This window comes from Ailuropoda melanoleuca, chromosome 4 (assembly GCF_002007445.2).
Source record: "Ailuropoda melanoleuca isolate Jingjing chromosome 4, ASM200744v2, whole genome shotgun sequence".
Lineage (NCBI taxonomy): Eukaryota > Metazoa > Chordata > Mammalia > Carnivora > Ursidae > Ailuropoda > Ailuropoda melanoleuca.
Window position 1 is genome coordinate 112,303,281 of NC_048221.1, and position 15,629 is coordinate 112,318,909.

The 15,629-nt window shown below is 43.3% G+C and overlaps 1 protein-coding gene across 11 annotated transcripts in view; it reads left to right on the plus strand.

Annotated features, from left to right (window-relative positions):
- The window catches only part of LOC100474541 (sodium/calcium exchanger 1), a 65,557-nt gene that overhangs the window by 15,292 nt on the left and 34,636 nt on the right, over positions 1-15,629 (plus strand). For all 11 annotated transcript variants that reach the window (XM_034659600.1, XM_034659601.1, XM_034659603.1 and 8 more), the window contains one exon: positions 1,040-1,139. In XM_034659600.1, coding sequence (XP_034515491.1) covers positions 1,040-1,139 — 100 coding nt within the window. The remainder of the gene's footprint in view (positions 1-1,039; positions 1,140-15,629) is intronic.

Consider the following 15,629-nt stretch of genomic DNA (forward strand, 5'->3'; position numbering starts at 1 on the left):
CCAGTTAGCTGATAACTTGCTCTCTTCCCAAACCCTAGTCAGTTCAGGTGCACTGCATTAAACATGTAAAGAGTTTGACCTCAGACAGATAATATGTGTTTTCTGCCTCTTTGCGGTTAGTGGGAATTCGAGGATGCTCTGACAGTAAGTGTGGATGTGTGGTAGACTAGTCCGTGTGGTAGTTTCTGGGAAGAGTGGCCTCACGTCCTAAGTGACCCTTTCCCTGTAGTCGCCATGATTTGTGGTAGCGCATTGGGTGCGTCTGCTTGCTTAGTTTTCCTGTGAACGTTTGGCTGTTCCCGTTGTTACCTTAACTGACATTTAGAAAGCTAGAGAGTGCTAATTGTATAAAACCAGGTGCTTAAAAAAAGTCTGAGAGGAAAAAAAAAGTCTAAAGAGAAAATAAAGTCTCAAGAGAAGAGTAAAGCATGGGGAAATTCAGGGCAACGCCAAGCGCCATGGGCCCTAAACCCTATGAATTCACCTGTTCTTGTCTCGTCTTTTCTTGTTTGCAACTGAAGCAGAGTTAGAGTGAATTCTCTAACAGCTGCCAGGCTGCCAAAATCAGTAGCCAAAGAAAAATCTATTTATTGATGATTATGCAGCAGCAATCTTGGGGCTCTGCTGTCTGGCTGCATTTCATTGACAAACAAAAACACAATAATAACAGTTTTTAGTTTCATAATCTCTCTGCCAATTGCGGCTCTTCAGAGATATGTAATGCTGGGCAGGTCATATATTAATTCAGTGGGAGGCAGATGAAGCCAGTAGAGAAGCAAGTCCATAAAGCATTCAAGGGGAAGGGGATGGGCTTTTGCAACATCTGCTGTTCTAAACACGGAGGCCATTCTTCCTTGGCCATTAGGCTGTGAGGGAGGTTCATATCTGCTGTGAAGAAATTTCTATTTCAGAATGGTTCCAAGCAAGGACTATGCTTGTTTGCCTAATCTTGACAGTGTTCGAAATCAACAAGGCCTTAGATTTCCCAAGGCCTTACCCAGCCCAGCAGTTATTATCTTATTCTTTCCAACCTTTCTAGAGTACCGTGGACAAACTTATTAAGAAGACAAACTTAGCCCTTGTGGTTGGGACAAACAGCTGGAGAGAGCAGTTTATTGAAGCCATCACTGTCAGTGCTGGTGAGTGCCTTTTTCTGCATGCTATAAATTACAACCGCCCAAGCTGCGCTCGCTTTTCCTACTGTGACCGCTTAGTTTGTGTCAAAGCACCGAAGAACGTCCAGGGTAAAATGAAAAGAGAAATAAATGTATTTGAGCACACCTGCACATTTCGGAGACTGATTTAGACTTTCTAGATGAAGCAAGTGTCTTCAAAAGTGGCATTCTTCTCCATCTACATTGTGTCTTTCTCTCTGGAAATAGATAAGATAAATTTAAAGGCTTTTGTGTCTCTAACTCACAGATAGCCAATCACAAGGCTTTGTCTGGAAAATTCCCTGAAGGCAGGAGAAGTAGCCAAGTGAAGGTCACCAAGAAGGCAGCAAACTCCTAGGTGGGAAAAGGGGACATTAAGACCCTTCACCACTCGCATCGGTATCATCTTACACTCTCTTCAACAACGTCTAACAAATACGCATTTGCACGATAGAATCGCATTCTGTTTCTTCCCATACAAGCAAAGTACGGAGTCTTATTTAGGAAAATCCTACAAAAATGAAGTTATTTTCAAACTCAGGGAGTCAGAGACCCGAGGGAATTAAATATAGAAAGAAGCGTCTTTTTCCTGGATTGTCAAGCCTTGTCCACTGTCTATGTGATTTTATAAAGACAGGAGAAAGTCCCTCTACGAGATTGTGAAAGCAACAGCGTTATGGGCTCCCCCACGCCCCCTCCCCTTTCTTCTGCTCCATCTCTACTCGTTCTTTCTCTCTAACATTCCCCACAGGTTCATCTTCTGTTGCAGCTGATGAACAAAACTGGAATGTTTGACGCAGGGATTCCCACTGTAAAATGTGGAGCCAGCATCGCTGGTGGTTGGGCCGTGCCTCCTAACACAGCCCCCTCTTTCCAATCTGCCACAGAATCATTTGACAGATCTCCGAAGTGCTGTGGGAACAGAGGGTGGCAGAACTTTCGTGCCTCTTTATTATTAGTGCTGTTTATAATCACACTTTGGTTGCTTGAGATCGAGGATACAAAGGAAATGTATGAACATTAAATGGTGGGAAACTGCTTGGAGAACAGATTTGGAATTCACACGCAAATTCTACTTAGGGGAGGGGAAAACTCCCTGTCTTAGGCCCTCTGGGCTGCCATTACCAAATACCAGAGAATGGTGGTGTATAACAAGCTTACAGCTCAGAGGGGCCAGAAAATCCAAGATCAAGACACTGACAGATTTGGTGTCTGGTGAGAGGCCACTTCCTGGTTCATAGACAGCTGCTTCTTTGTATCCTCACATGGAGTGAGCAAGAGAGCTCTGGGGGGTCTTTTTTATAAGGATACCAATCTCATCCATATAGTCTAATCACCTCCCAAAGGCCCCACCTCCTAATACCATCATCTTGGAGACTAGGTTTGAATATATGAATTTGGGGGCGGTGGGGGGGCACAGTCAGTCTACAGCACTCCCTCATTATAGCTTATGTTTTTCTAGAAATCTAATATTAGTATCTCAGACATGAGCTATGCTCCGTGTTCACAGAGACAAAAAACAAAAGGACAAAATTGGCTCAAATAAGAAACTGCTGATGAGGGCAGTTGAAAACATTAAAAATAGTAAAATTGTTTTATGGGCTTTGATATACCAGAATCAGAACATTAAAAACATTAAAAGCAACATAAACTTTAATGAACCATTCCCAGTGGTTCCCAGGTTTCCTTGGGCTGCAGATATATGAGCCTTTATATAATAGTCTCAAACTGGAGAGTATCCATTCATGTTTCTATATGTCAATTGTTGTTCTTGGCGGAAGAAATACGACAGTGCGTGACACAGACAGTCCTACCCAAGTGGAGCTTATGTTCTGCAAAAGGAGATAGCAAATAAGGCAAATAAGGAAATACGGTGTTCACATGATTGTGAGCCTGTCGTGGAGAACAAAGTTGTGGAGAGAGACAAGTGTATGTAGGGGCCGCATGGGGCTGTGGTCAAGAAGACACCATCGGCTGACACATTAACGATGCAGTTTCTTTTCTAGCAGTGGAGTGGGTTTTTGTTGCTTTATTCACACATTCCTGTAACTCCCAGGGACCAGAGCAAACATTTTATGGCCACTCCCTGACAGTGGCAAGGGGCAGCTTTAAACAGTGAGAGAGAGTATGCCAGGCACAAGACCGAAGTTGTGATCCCGGTCAGAATAGATATAGAGTGAAATAACGATAAGATGCTAATACTCCCTTATTTTAAAGGGGCAGATTTGAGTTTGCAAACACTTTCTTATATGATGTTGAATTAAATCCTCTCCAAATCATGGGTGATAGGTGTTAGGATTATCTTTATCTTCTAGAATCTGAGCATGGGTGAGGCAGTATTGGCTTTGGAACAGTGCTGTGAGCCCCAGTCTAGCAAATACAGTCCAATGGGCTGCCTACCTCCCTTAAGAGAGAGGGGTTTCAAAATGAGGAAAATTGCTCCCCACCTCTGTCTCTTTGAGGGACGCTCACTGATCTTGTCACCTCTCTGGTGCCACCAGCACTCTCTCGATGGGACAGATTCCTGCCCAAATCCTTTGAAGAACTGTTGTTAATGAATGAAGTGTAAAACCTCTCAAATATTCTTATTTGTCATGCAGTATGTTGTGTTTTATGTTTCTAAATGACTGCTTGGGAATAACACAAAATTGCTCAGAAATTTGCAGGCTGCTGGGTAAATTGACCTTATTTACAGTTTTTAGACAAAATATCAGAAAAGCAAACCCATATTTTATGGGCACTAAATTACATGAAGGGTAGTTAGAAAGCTCAATATTTATCATTATGATTAAATTTAAGTGTCTAAAGAATGTTAATATTCTTTAGTTGTTAAATGGACAATAAAAGCTGTAAAGCAGCATTTATTGAAAACAGACTTTCATTGGATTTTAGGATTTCATGGCTAAGGAGTTGAGAATCAGAACCATTTGCCTTATTAAAAATATTAAATTGCTTTTAAACAGCTCTACTGAGAGGTTTTTTCCTATGCAATTTTCTGCGTGAAATGGAGTCTATATATCTTGCTAAACAAAAATAATAACTTTGGAAATAGGATTTTGCTTCTGTTTCTCACTGATTATATTTAAATTAGTTTCAAGGTAACCCCCAGCAGTCTTTTTGTTCCTCTGCTATTCCTGAACTTCATAGCTCAGTATCTGGGCCTCCAGTGACCGTACTGTTTCTGGGAACCATGTTCGCAGAGTCTAACATTTGAAGAGTACAAGGATTCATGAGACTCCAGAGATTAGGTAGGGATTCAACAGTCCTGTCCCAGCGGTTGTCTTTCTGTCTCCTGGGTGGAATGCCGGGAGCAGCGGTATGCAGCCAGTTAGGCAGCTGTCAGATGCTTGCAAGGCAAGTCCAGTACCATCAGGTGCTTCTAAGATGTGTCAGCAGAAGCTCTGAGAAGTGAGGCTAGCGTTCACTGCAAGTCCAGTTTGAATTGTCCCCAAGTCCTCCTTGTTTTTTAAAAAAATTCATTTATTTTAGAAGAGAGAGTGCACATGTGCACAAGCAGGAGCAGGGTGAGGGGCAGAGGGAGAGAGAATCCCAAGCAGACTCCGCACTGAGTGTGGAGCCCGATGCAGGGCTCGATCTCATGACCCTGAAATCATGACCTGAGGCAAAACTAAGAGTCCGTCGCTCAACCGACTGAGCCACCCAGCCCCCTCCCCACCACCACAAGTCCTCCTTCTTCCTAGCGTCTCCACCCAGGCAGAATGGAGGGGTGACCTTAAGAAACTGTGTACCAGCTGGGATGTAGAGGAGAAACAGATACGTCAAGGACGAGGGCAGACCGCTGGATAAAGAGAACGAGATACCAATCCTGCCAATTCCACAACCACCACGTTACTGTTCTTCACAACAGTCCTGGGCCGTGGTCAGGTGAAGCAGAACGGTTGCAAGCCTGGCTTTGGAGTCCAGATGTGTGTGTGTGTCCCAGACCTCCAGAAAGGCTCTGGGTGACTCAGGGCAGGTTACCTCCCCACTCGATCTCTGTTCCCTCCAATGTAAAGCAGAGATAACTGCTCCTCACCCATGGAGTTGCTGTAAGGATTGATCGAGGCAGTTCGTATTTTCATGAGGGCTGTCTATACGTGTAGATGCCACAACTGGCTATGTGGGAGGCCAGTCATGTTGAAGGGTCTACAATTGAAGATAACCAAGTTGTGTGTGAGTAGAGTCAATTCAATTTAGTTACTAGAATGACTAAGTGACTAAACACACTGCTTTTCCCTTTTATAGTGAGAGTCACGCACACACCATTTTATAGGTAAAAAATTGAGATTCAGGAAAACAACGTAATGTGCTTAAGAAGCAAAGCTGGTAAATGGCGGGTGCAAGTCAGCCCAGGATTCTCTCTTGTGTAAAGAATGCACTCACCTGCTGTACCTGGGGGCTGAGTGTGTGCCCGTGCACACACACACGGACACACATGTAGAACACACATATGCACACATACTGTGATACACACGGACATGCAAGTGTGTGTGCAAACATGCGTGAACACACAGAGGCACATATACCCACACATATGTGTGCACACACGGACACACACGACACACGCACAGAGATATGCACCTTACCTTATATAGCATGTATCTTTATTCATTTAGACAATTGAGCCACAGCTTAAAATATGGAGGGCTTTTTTCCTTTAACATTCATTCAGTCTCCTTAAGCCTTGTTCATAGGCCCCCACGGAGAATACCAGCCAGTTCCCTGAAGAACCAAGGGAAGCATTTGTTTGCCTTAATGCATCCATAGACTTCTCCTGTCCACTAATTTGTGACATTCTTTACAGAAAGTCAACATGCTGCCCTCTCTTTTCCCTGATAATGTAGGTATCCAGCACTAAGGGTTTTTCTGAAATTCTTTTACTACTTCTGACATAGAGTTTGCCTACCTGACAGTGTCTACTGGCATTCTCATAATGAAGGAATAACTCAAAGTGGCAATAAATAAATAAATTAATTAATTAATTAATTTTAAAAAGGCCTTTTTGTGGTCTTGGTTCTGTCTCTGACCAACTGTAAAACCTCAACAGAGTATTTCACCTTTCTGAATTTTCATTTTAGCAGCGGCAGAATGAGAGGGTTGGACTAGGCAAGTTCTAAGATCCCATCTAGTATCGAAATTTGGGAGCTCTGTCAGTGGCCGGTGCCGTTCTGCAGTATCCCTGACGACATTGTGCTTCATGGCCCACCTGATTTGGGCACAGACCCGTCAATTCTTCCCACCCGCCCAGCTTGCGTTAAGTTAGGTATTAAGCACAACAGCAGCATACGGTCCACATCCGTTCTCCTAGAAGGATAAGGGATGGAAGGATAGTTTTCAAAGTGTAGCCTCAAAAAAACTAAGTGGGATGATGCTTCGAAAGTGTCTGATTTTCTTCTTGCTCCTTAACTGGAAAGGAGAAAGGCCTGTGCAATGCTCTATGGTAGAAAGGCACACGTTCCACGTGAGGCCAGGCTGGTAGACGCAGATGGCCCATCCACATTCCCCCCACTTCACAGTAGATACAGCCAGAGACCGGACTTCAGCACATAATGAGGGCACGCTCTCCCAAGCCTACCAAACCAGTCTGGAGGCTGGTTTGGTGTGGGGGATGCTTCTGTCAGCAGCTTATCATCCATGCATATGCTCCGTGGAGAAATAAGTGCTATCAATGAAATTGAATTATTTAATAGCAAAAACTGTCAGCTTGATGGTGCCCCAGACAATAATTCACTGGAAAATACTGTCAACCCGAACACTGACCCACTCCATGAGCTGAAATAATAAGCAATAAAAATGGTGCCTCAAATGAGGTTTACGGGATTGCCATGCAACCTGGTCGAAGGAGGAATCTTTCTAGCATCTTCTCTATTATTGAACATCATTACAGAGGAGACACTCTCATTACTTAATGTGTTAACCCTGGCTCATTTGAAAATCCTGTTTAAGCAGTTAGAAAAAAGTGCTGCTGGGTCAAGTTTGGCACTGCCTCACTATAACTAGAAGACAAGGAAGGAAGGAAGGAAGGAAGGAAGGAAGGAAGGAAGGGCAGGCAAAGTGGAGGGAGAGGGTGCTAGAGATTAGTAGGAGTTTTCATTTTGCCCTGTTTCTTGTGTGACTATACAGATTCTTAATTATCGTTTATCTAAAAATCATAAGCTGACTTTTTCATTTCATGAACAAGGGTGCTATTTTCATGCTGGTTGCAGTAGGTACAACAGCCTTAGAGAAAGTCTATCAAAGACTTTGTATGAAATTGTGGCTCATGTTCTGCTTCAATAATGTCCTCATTTATTGACTGTCTTCTACATGGCCAATGCTCTATTTATATTATTTCTATTCCTCACAGCTATACCCTGAGGTAAGTTTTTTCCCCCCTGAGTTGGTAACTCTGAGGCCCAGGGTGTTTATAGAAACATGTTGAGTTAGGGTCACACAACCAGCAAGTGGCCAGCTAGAATAGGAAGACCCATTATTGTGAGTCCAAAGCTGGTAAGCTTTTAGCAGAAACCCTGTATGTCCCTTCTACAATCTTAATTCAGGTCTTAAGTGGCCAGATTCAAATGAGTTAATTCAGGAGAAAGGGACAATGTTGATGAGTCCTTTACTCTCAATTACACATGGTGAAGTTAAGGGTTTGGAACTAAGTGTGAAAGCACCAGACAGAGGTGCAGAAGGACCAGAAAGAAAGTGGAAATTGTGGAAAGTGGACAGGATCAGTCACTGCAAGGTTAATCCCATCATGAGGAACCCAGAAGCCCTTCCAGATTCTTTTTGCTGCCTTGGAACTGTATTTATAGCTACTGCTAGAAACCATGTCAGATCTTCGGAAACAAAAAGAATCAATGCCCATCCTTTTTTTTTTTTTTGAGCTCCTGCTGTTTCCTGGTGGTATGACTAGTTATTCAGGTAGGTTTTTCATGCTCCGAATCACTAGCGTGCTAGAACTAATAGGAATAACAATTATTTTAAATTCTAACAGGAGATGTGAACAACACTGCTGTCATCCAACTTGGTTTTCATTCCTTTTCTAGTATACCGCTAAAATATTCGCCTTCATTGTGCTAGTGCACGTAACGTGGGTGACAAAGCTTTTCACGTAAAAATTATACGTCGGAATCTTTGGCTTCTCTGGAGACTTGAGTTCAAGGGGTCAAAGACCCACCACCTAGTTGGATAGCTCTAGACAAGTCCTCTCATTTCACGTGTGAAATTGGGGGATTGGACTAGGTGACCTCTGTCTCTGCAACATGGAAATCCTAGAGTCCTCTGAAGGACCCTTCATTTTCAGCAATAAATGTCCACTTGCTTTCCCTGGTTTTACTCCTTGAAATTTAGGGCTCTGGCTTTAATCAAGTGGAATACCTGCTTTACAGTACCTGGTAGATAAATTGGGTAATTACGCCACCTCGACTAAAGCTCATTTAAGACATCTAATGCTTAAGACACACTGTCTGATGGTCACATTAACTAAATTCAGTAGCTGCTCTTCCTTGCTTTGAAGTCGATATTAAGAAAGGAAAGCTTTTTTAACTTTTTATCAGAGCCCTTTTCAAAACTGCCTTCACTGGATTATAATTTAGTTACAGTTTTAATTTTTATCTTTAAAATATAATATTTGAAAAGTATTATCTCTCTTTCCTTAGAGTTAGAATAGTTATTCATGATGTCACTCACTATAAAGAAAACATGATCAATTCTTACTTTAGTTAAAAGAAAAGAAGTTTTTCCAGCAAATTATTTTTATCACTTCTGCAGTTAGAAAATCATAAGTGTATAATTCAATGTTTTTTTAATTTGCTCTGGCCGTCAGAAAGCTTACTCGATTTTTTTTTTTTTGCCTGAGTGGTCAGAATTAACTCAATTCAGATGTCTGAAAGCATCCTTTATTTCTGCTCTCTTCAGACATTTGTGTCCCATTTTATCTTAAAGTATGTTATGCTCTATTAGTAAGTACAGACCTGTTCAAGTCCTCTAAAAAGTAGTAAGAATCTAAATTAAAATCCTTTTTTTGTTGTTTTAAATAATAGCAAATCTGTCCTGTTAACCATTATTTCCCTAGCACTTAGGGGATTGTTCAGCAGTGATAAGTATTTGTGGGAAAAGAGTGAATGAATTTATGTGTCAATCAATGTTTTTCAATCCACATGTAACTGGATTAAAAGCCTGTTTTCACCACATCATATGCTATGTCTGATCTAGAAGAAAATCTGTGTAAATGCATACACTCACACACACATATGCCATGTTTCAAAAAGTTCCAGACAGGCGTAATTCATGTATGATGAATACATATACACGGGACATGCACGTATTTGTACACATAAAATGTTATTTTTGTATACGCAGATTGGATCTGCACATCTATATTTAACAATGGCCTTGTCTATCAGTTTTCTTAGTGAAATTTTACTGGTGTTTAGCTGATCATCACGGTGCTAACCGAGAAAGAGGAAAAGCAGAGGGCATGAGGAAGGAAGGGTTATAGTGCGTTGCAGAGAGAAGACTATCTGGGGCCATATTGCTAGGTAGGCAAGGCGACTCAGGAGTATCTATCGACTTAAAAATGTCAGTAGCAGCAGGATACAGTGTTGAATCAGGGAGCTTCAACTCTATTTCCAAAGGAGGCAGGCCAGTGGGAGTACAGGAGGGCGGGGGAGACTAGCAATTATCTTCTGGCCCTTGGATATGCTCTAGCTGGTATTTCTGAAAAGAATATTGGCTTGTTGAGCTGTTTTTCTCTTAAATTGCTTATTACAAAATCTTGAGGAAAATACTGCGCTGAAGGGCTCCAGAATGATTCAGCGCTCTTATTTGCAAGCCTGGAGTCACGTCTCTGAGGCAGCTTTTGTGTGGGGAGGCCGTGCTCAGCTCTGCAAACAATGCGCCATCACTGGGTCCCTTAGCTCTTCTGTGGGCATCGGGCGGCTGTGAATACAGTTTTAGTGTTTGCTTACAAATCAGTGCTGGAGGCATGGGGCGGGGGGCTTTTCTTCCCCAGGCAGGAGCCTTTGTAACACTGTTTTCAGTGGGGGAAACATGGCAGCATAATCCAAAGAGGTGGGAGGAGGAGAAAACATTGCTACCCCCACCACATACACACACCGCAAAGGCAGAGGGGAGCCTCCTCAAAGGGACTTGCAGCATTCATTCTTGCTGTTCACAGTCTGCTCTCTTGATAAAGACCTTGTCATTCAGCTTCCTGCAACCAAAAGCCACTTATCTGAACCAACAGGCTTTGACATCACCTCCTGACCCCCCCAGCCCATTCATCTCTCCTGCCTTGCGGTTGCCTGAACGCATCTGGCTGGGGGCTGTGTCTTAGGTCATGTTAGAGCATCTTAGACCAGAATCCAGCACAGAGCAGAACAAGAGCTTACTGCTCAGCTATTCCAACTTCCCCTTATTTTGATAAAGAAACTGAAACCAGAGAGGGGACGTTTCTCATCCAAGGTCACACAGGACCTGTTTTAGAATCCTTGGTTCTTGCCAAACTTTGCAGCATTGTCCTCGTTTTTCTTTTCAAGTTGGCATTTGCAGAACCAGCCCCTTAGCACTTATTCCATCCATGCCTGTCACCTGATCTTCCCTAAGGACCTCTGAGCAAAGACCCAGACTTTCCTGAGCCAACTACCTAGCAGCACTGAATGAGTGAATGGTCTCACCACTGGTGGACAGTTTCCTAATCACACAAACCTCATGGCAACCCTGTGCAGTTGGTATTCACGAACCCATTTATGAGATGAGAAAACAAACTAGGATTCCGACCCCAACCCACAGGTTCTGATTCCAAGCTCAATCCTCCTTCCATCTTGTCACACTTGTGCTTCCTGGAGTTTAATGCTTGTAAGCCATAGGTTTATTCTTATTCCACACTGTGCTCTTGCCTCAGGGCCTTTGCACAAGCTGCCCCCCCCCAGCCCCAACCCAAGGAAGGCTTTCCCTCTGTCTGGTTGTTCTCACCATTAAGGTCTCAGCTCACAAGTCACCTCTTCGGAGGATTTTCTCAACCAACCACTCATAAGTACACTACTTGACTTGTTATTTGTCTATATTTCTAATGCCTAGAACTGGGCCTGACACATAAATTATAACCAAATAGTCACTGGAACAAAATGAATGGTACAAGTAAAGTCACTCTTTCAATCACTCCATTCCCTTTGAAGATTCGCTGCAGATATCGGTCCAGGTGAGGGGTTCAGCCTAGGCTTATGTTACAAAACAGTGATTTAAGATATTTTTAGAGTTCCATCCTATCAACTTAATAGCATTTGTTGCATGCTTTAAGCAGATGAGAAAAACAGGTCATAGACCTACAGATGATGAGAGGGGAAAGATATTTTTAAGATGGTTTATATGGAAGAAAACTGCCACAACAGCTCCATTCAAGGTTATTATTTATGAGAGACTAAAAAACCACCGGCAGGCAGACTTGATTGTCAACCTCCACTGTAGTCAGACTGCCCTCTAGGAAGAGTGTACATGAGCAGTGAGGGAATGGAGACGCTCTGTCTGAATGAGCTCATCCTCCGTCCAAAACAGGTTGTACTACGTATAAGCATATAACCTCTCTCAAAAATCTCCTTTATCTTTTCATCAGCACCAAGGAGTTAGCAGTGGCTCTCAGTTTCCAGGAGACAAAGCACATCAGGATCTGTGAAGCACCCGAGAACACGGAGATCACTGAGGTCCCCTTGTTGTCAGTGGCAGGCCTCTTTCCTAGGGGCTCACTGAAAATCACAACAGAGAGAAGGGAACCCAGGCAAGCAGATGAGGGGTGCCGAGTCACTGCAATCACTCTGGATTGTGTAAACCAAAGCCACGATTAGAATCGTAGACACTCAACTTACATCGCCACTTTGCCAGCACATCAACTCACAAACCTCTCGGTCAGAACAAAATCTCGTCAGGTGATCCCGAGACCGAAAAGGCAGGCAGGGAGCANGGGGGGGCTGGGGGGGGGGGAGCAGCTGCTGAAGAGCTGGACTCCTTCTGTTGGTTATGCGGAGAGATAGACGTTAGCCACCAGAATGAAAAGGAGCCCACTTCTCAACAGGGCCAATATAAACCAACCAGAGAACATTTTGCCTAAGATGAAAGGAAAATCAGACTCTTGGGAAAGAAGAAACTAGAGCCATCCACTCATTCCCCGAAAGAGCATTCAGTATTTTATATATGATATGTGCAGGGGCGCCAGGGTGGCTCAGTCGGTTAAACATCCAACTCTTGATCTCAGCTCAGGTCATGGTCTCAGGGTCATGATCTCAGAGTCCTGAGATCAAGCCCCACATGGGGCTCTGCAGTCAGTGGGGAATCTTTGGAGATTCTCTCTCTTCCTCTGCCCCTCCCCCCACTGGTGTACACATGCATATGCTGTCTCTCTGTCTCTCTCTAAAATAGTTTTTTAAAAATGATTTATGCAGAGGATTATTTTAAGAAGGGTATTATTTTGGGCATCTGGGTGGCTCAGTTGCTTGATCATCGGATTCAGGTCATCATCTCAGGGTTGTGAGATCAAGCCCTGAATTTGGCTTCACGCTCAGCAAGGAGGCTGCTTGAGATTCTCTCTCTTCCTTTGTCCCTCTCCCTGCTCTCTCTCTCTCTCTCAAAAAAGGGGGGTAGTTATTTTCTAGTTAAATCTTTCCTAAAACAATGCCAAATGAGCTTAGATTTTATCAGAATGGATCTCTGCTGGACAAACCACAGAGAATTATTCCTCTGGAAACAGTGGGTCAAGTGATTTCAGTGAAGTGGTGGAAAGAGGTTTAGCTCTCATAAGCAAGTCACTTAAACTCTTCGAGCCTTGGTTTCATCTTTAAATGGAAAAGTAATACCTACTTGAGCAGCTTGCTAGGAGGATGAAGATTAGGTGGGATGGATATATTTACCCACTTGCATGAGGGTAAGCGCTCTGTAAGGGAACCTGAACTCTTAGCTTATCACAGCAGCATCTCAAGAGAATCTGGGTGGTCTCTAGGCTGTTCTGTATGTGGGGCAGGCTTTGGTACACATCTAACCTTATGTAAATTTCAGCATGTTCCTAGGACATAACATTGAGCTGCTTGTCGAAAATTGCAGGGTTATTGCTGCCCAAACAGCTCCTCGGAAGCTCAACTGCCTACACTCCAGGAGGCTAATTCAGACGCAGCTGCTGATATTTACGAAGTGTTATCAGAGCCCTCTGGCCGGTCTTAGAACCTGGTGTGCTCACAAACCACCCACTATAACTAAACCATCGAAACCAGCAGGAGGCCTCTACGCTTGCTGAGTATTAGTTCTACTTGTTGAAGGGTTATTTCTTAGGTGCTCACGACTGTAAGGAATATGCTTGCCTATTCCAGGAGCCTGAAATTCTATTAATCCTACAATCACTAAAGGGTAAGAGTACAGTGAATTTCAAGATATTTAGCCAGACTTGGAGTTATTTTGCAAAAACAAAGCTTGGGACAAAACCACATGACAAATTATGTCAACCTACAGTCATTGAGGAACACTCAGTTCACACAGAGGAAGTCTTAAAAAGAGAAAGAGGCTAAGCTACACAGTTGGTTTTCAGCTTTAAACTGATTTGTTTTGCTAAAATCAAAATTACATGGAACTGGAACTCCTTAACGGATCATTTTTCATTTTGACACTGGCCACATTTGCTGAGAAATATTTCTGACACAGTAGCTATCTCTTGCATCAACCACCCTAATAAGGTCCACAATGGCCTAAGCTGGTAAGGTTTCTGTTCTTTCATCCAGGGGTTCATTTGTGCCAGACAAAGTGGAAAGTTATTCACAGAGAGTGAGTTGGCTTCTTGTGTCCCTTCCAGCACTGTCTCACATCACAGGTCCCTAGCCCCCCAAGTATGAACTAAAACCAGCACTGGTCCTATAGAGCAGAATGGCCTATAGCTGTCTCTGGCTTGGAATTGGGGGATGGGGTTAATTAACAGGGTCTACGTAGGTGTCTTCTCTATCCCAGAACAGGCCAGAAGTCTGAGTCACAAATCTATAGCAATCTTGAACTCACATTTCATGCACTCTGGTGTTGCTATCCAATGCATTTATTTATCTAGGGACATAGAATGAAAACTAGAGACCAGTCAAGTATCCAGGAGTAAACTACATACACTTAGATGTGGGCATGCAGGTGCACTGTATTCTAGACATCGAGTGTCCGCACTAACTCAAATCCCCACTAGCTAGTGAAGAAGGACCTCTCGGTAAACCCCTAGGCTTACTCCAGGCCTTTGCCTGCAGAGACTAGGGCAGTAAGACTAGAGACCAACAGCAAGCCTCACACCATCCCCAAGGACGACTAGCTTCCCAGGGACTTTTTCACATTCCAAATACATTTCAAAGAAAGCTTCAAGAAGGAAAGTTCTTAGAAAGAGCTGGCATGGTATCAACATTACAGGTACTCTAGTAACAGTTTTACTGTACTGAAAAGACAGTAAGGAGTCACTTCTCTTAAAGAACATAATAAGCACAGATTGAACATTGTACATCGTGGGGCGCCTGGGTGGCTCAGCTAGTTAAGCATCCGACTCTCGATTTCAGCTTAGGTCATGATCTCAGGCTCATGAGATCAAGCCCCGTGTCAGGCTGGGTTCTCCATGCAGCATCTACTTAAGACTCCCTCTCCCTCTCCCTCTGCTCCTCCCCTTTGCCCCCCCCATAAAATAAATAAATAAATCTTTAAAAAAAATAAACATGGTGTCCCCAGAAGTCAGTCACGCTAGTATGGGAAATGGAAGACAGGAGCTAGAAATGGCATTGAAAGATTTGTTGCTTTATAGGTGTAAGTAAGTTATAGGTAGGACAGTGTGTGAGGTGGCTACCAAAAGCCCAGTGTGTACATTAATGAAAATGAATAGTGTCCAGAATGCAGAAGGTAGAAGACCTTCCCTGATGCAGGTGAGTTAGGTGCCTCTTAAAGTTACACTCAGTGCCACACATCATATTCTAAAAAAGAAGGATGACTTAGCACTCAGAGGAGAATGGCCAGCCTGATGAAGAAACGTGGAGCAAGGACTGAGGTTGAAATGGGAGTAGCTGGCTGCAACTGCCCGAAGGAATGGCATGTGGAGCAAGACTGGACCTATTCCGTATGGCCTACGGTGCTCTGGGACTTGGGCAAATGAATGGAACCTGACAGCCAGAGCCACTAAAACGTGGACTGTGAGATCATGAACTCTCTAGTAGCTAAGACTCCCGAGTGTGGCACGGGTGACCATTTGGTAGACAGATTTTAAAGGAATTCATGTGTTTTTTTGTTTTGTTTCATTTAATATTTTTTATTATATTATGTTTGTCACCATACAGTACATCCCTAGTTTTTGATGTAAAGTTCCATGATTCATTATTTGCATATAACACCCAGTGCACCATGCAATACGTGCCCTCCTTACTACCCATCACCATGTTAAGCAGGGAATTGACGTTAGCAAGCTCTGAAACCCTCCCAATGCTTTAAGTCTAAGTATTTTCT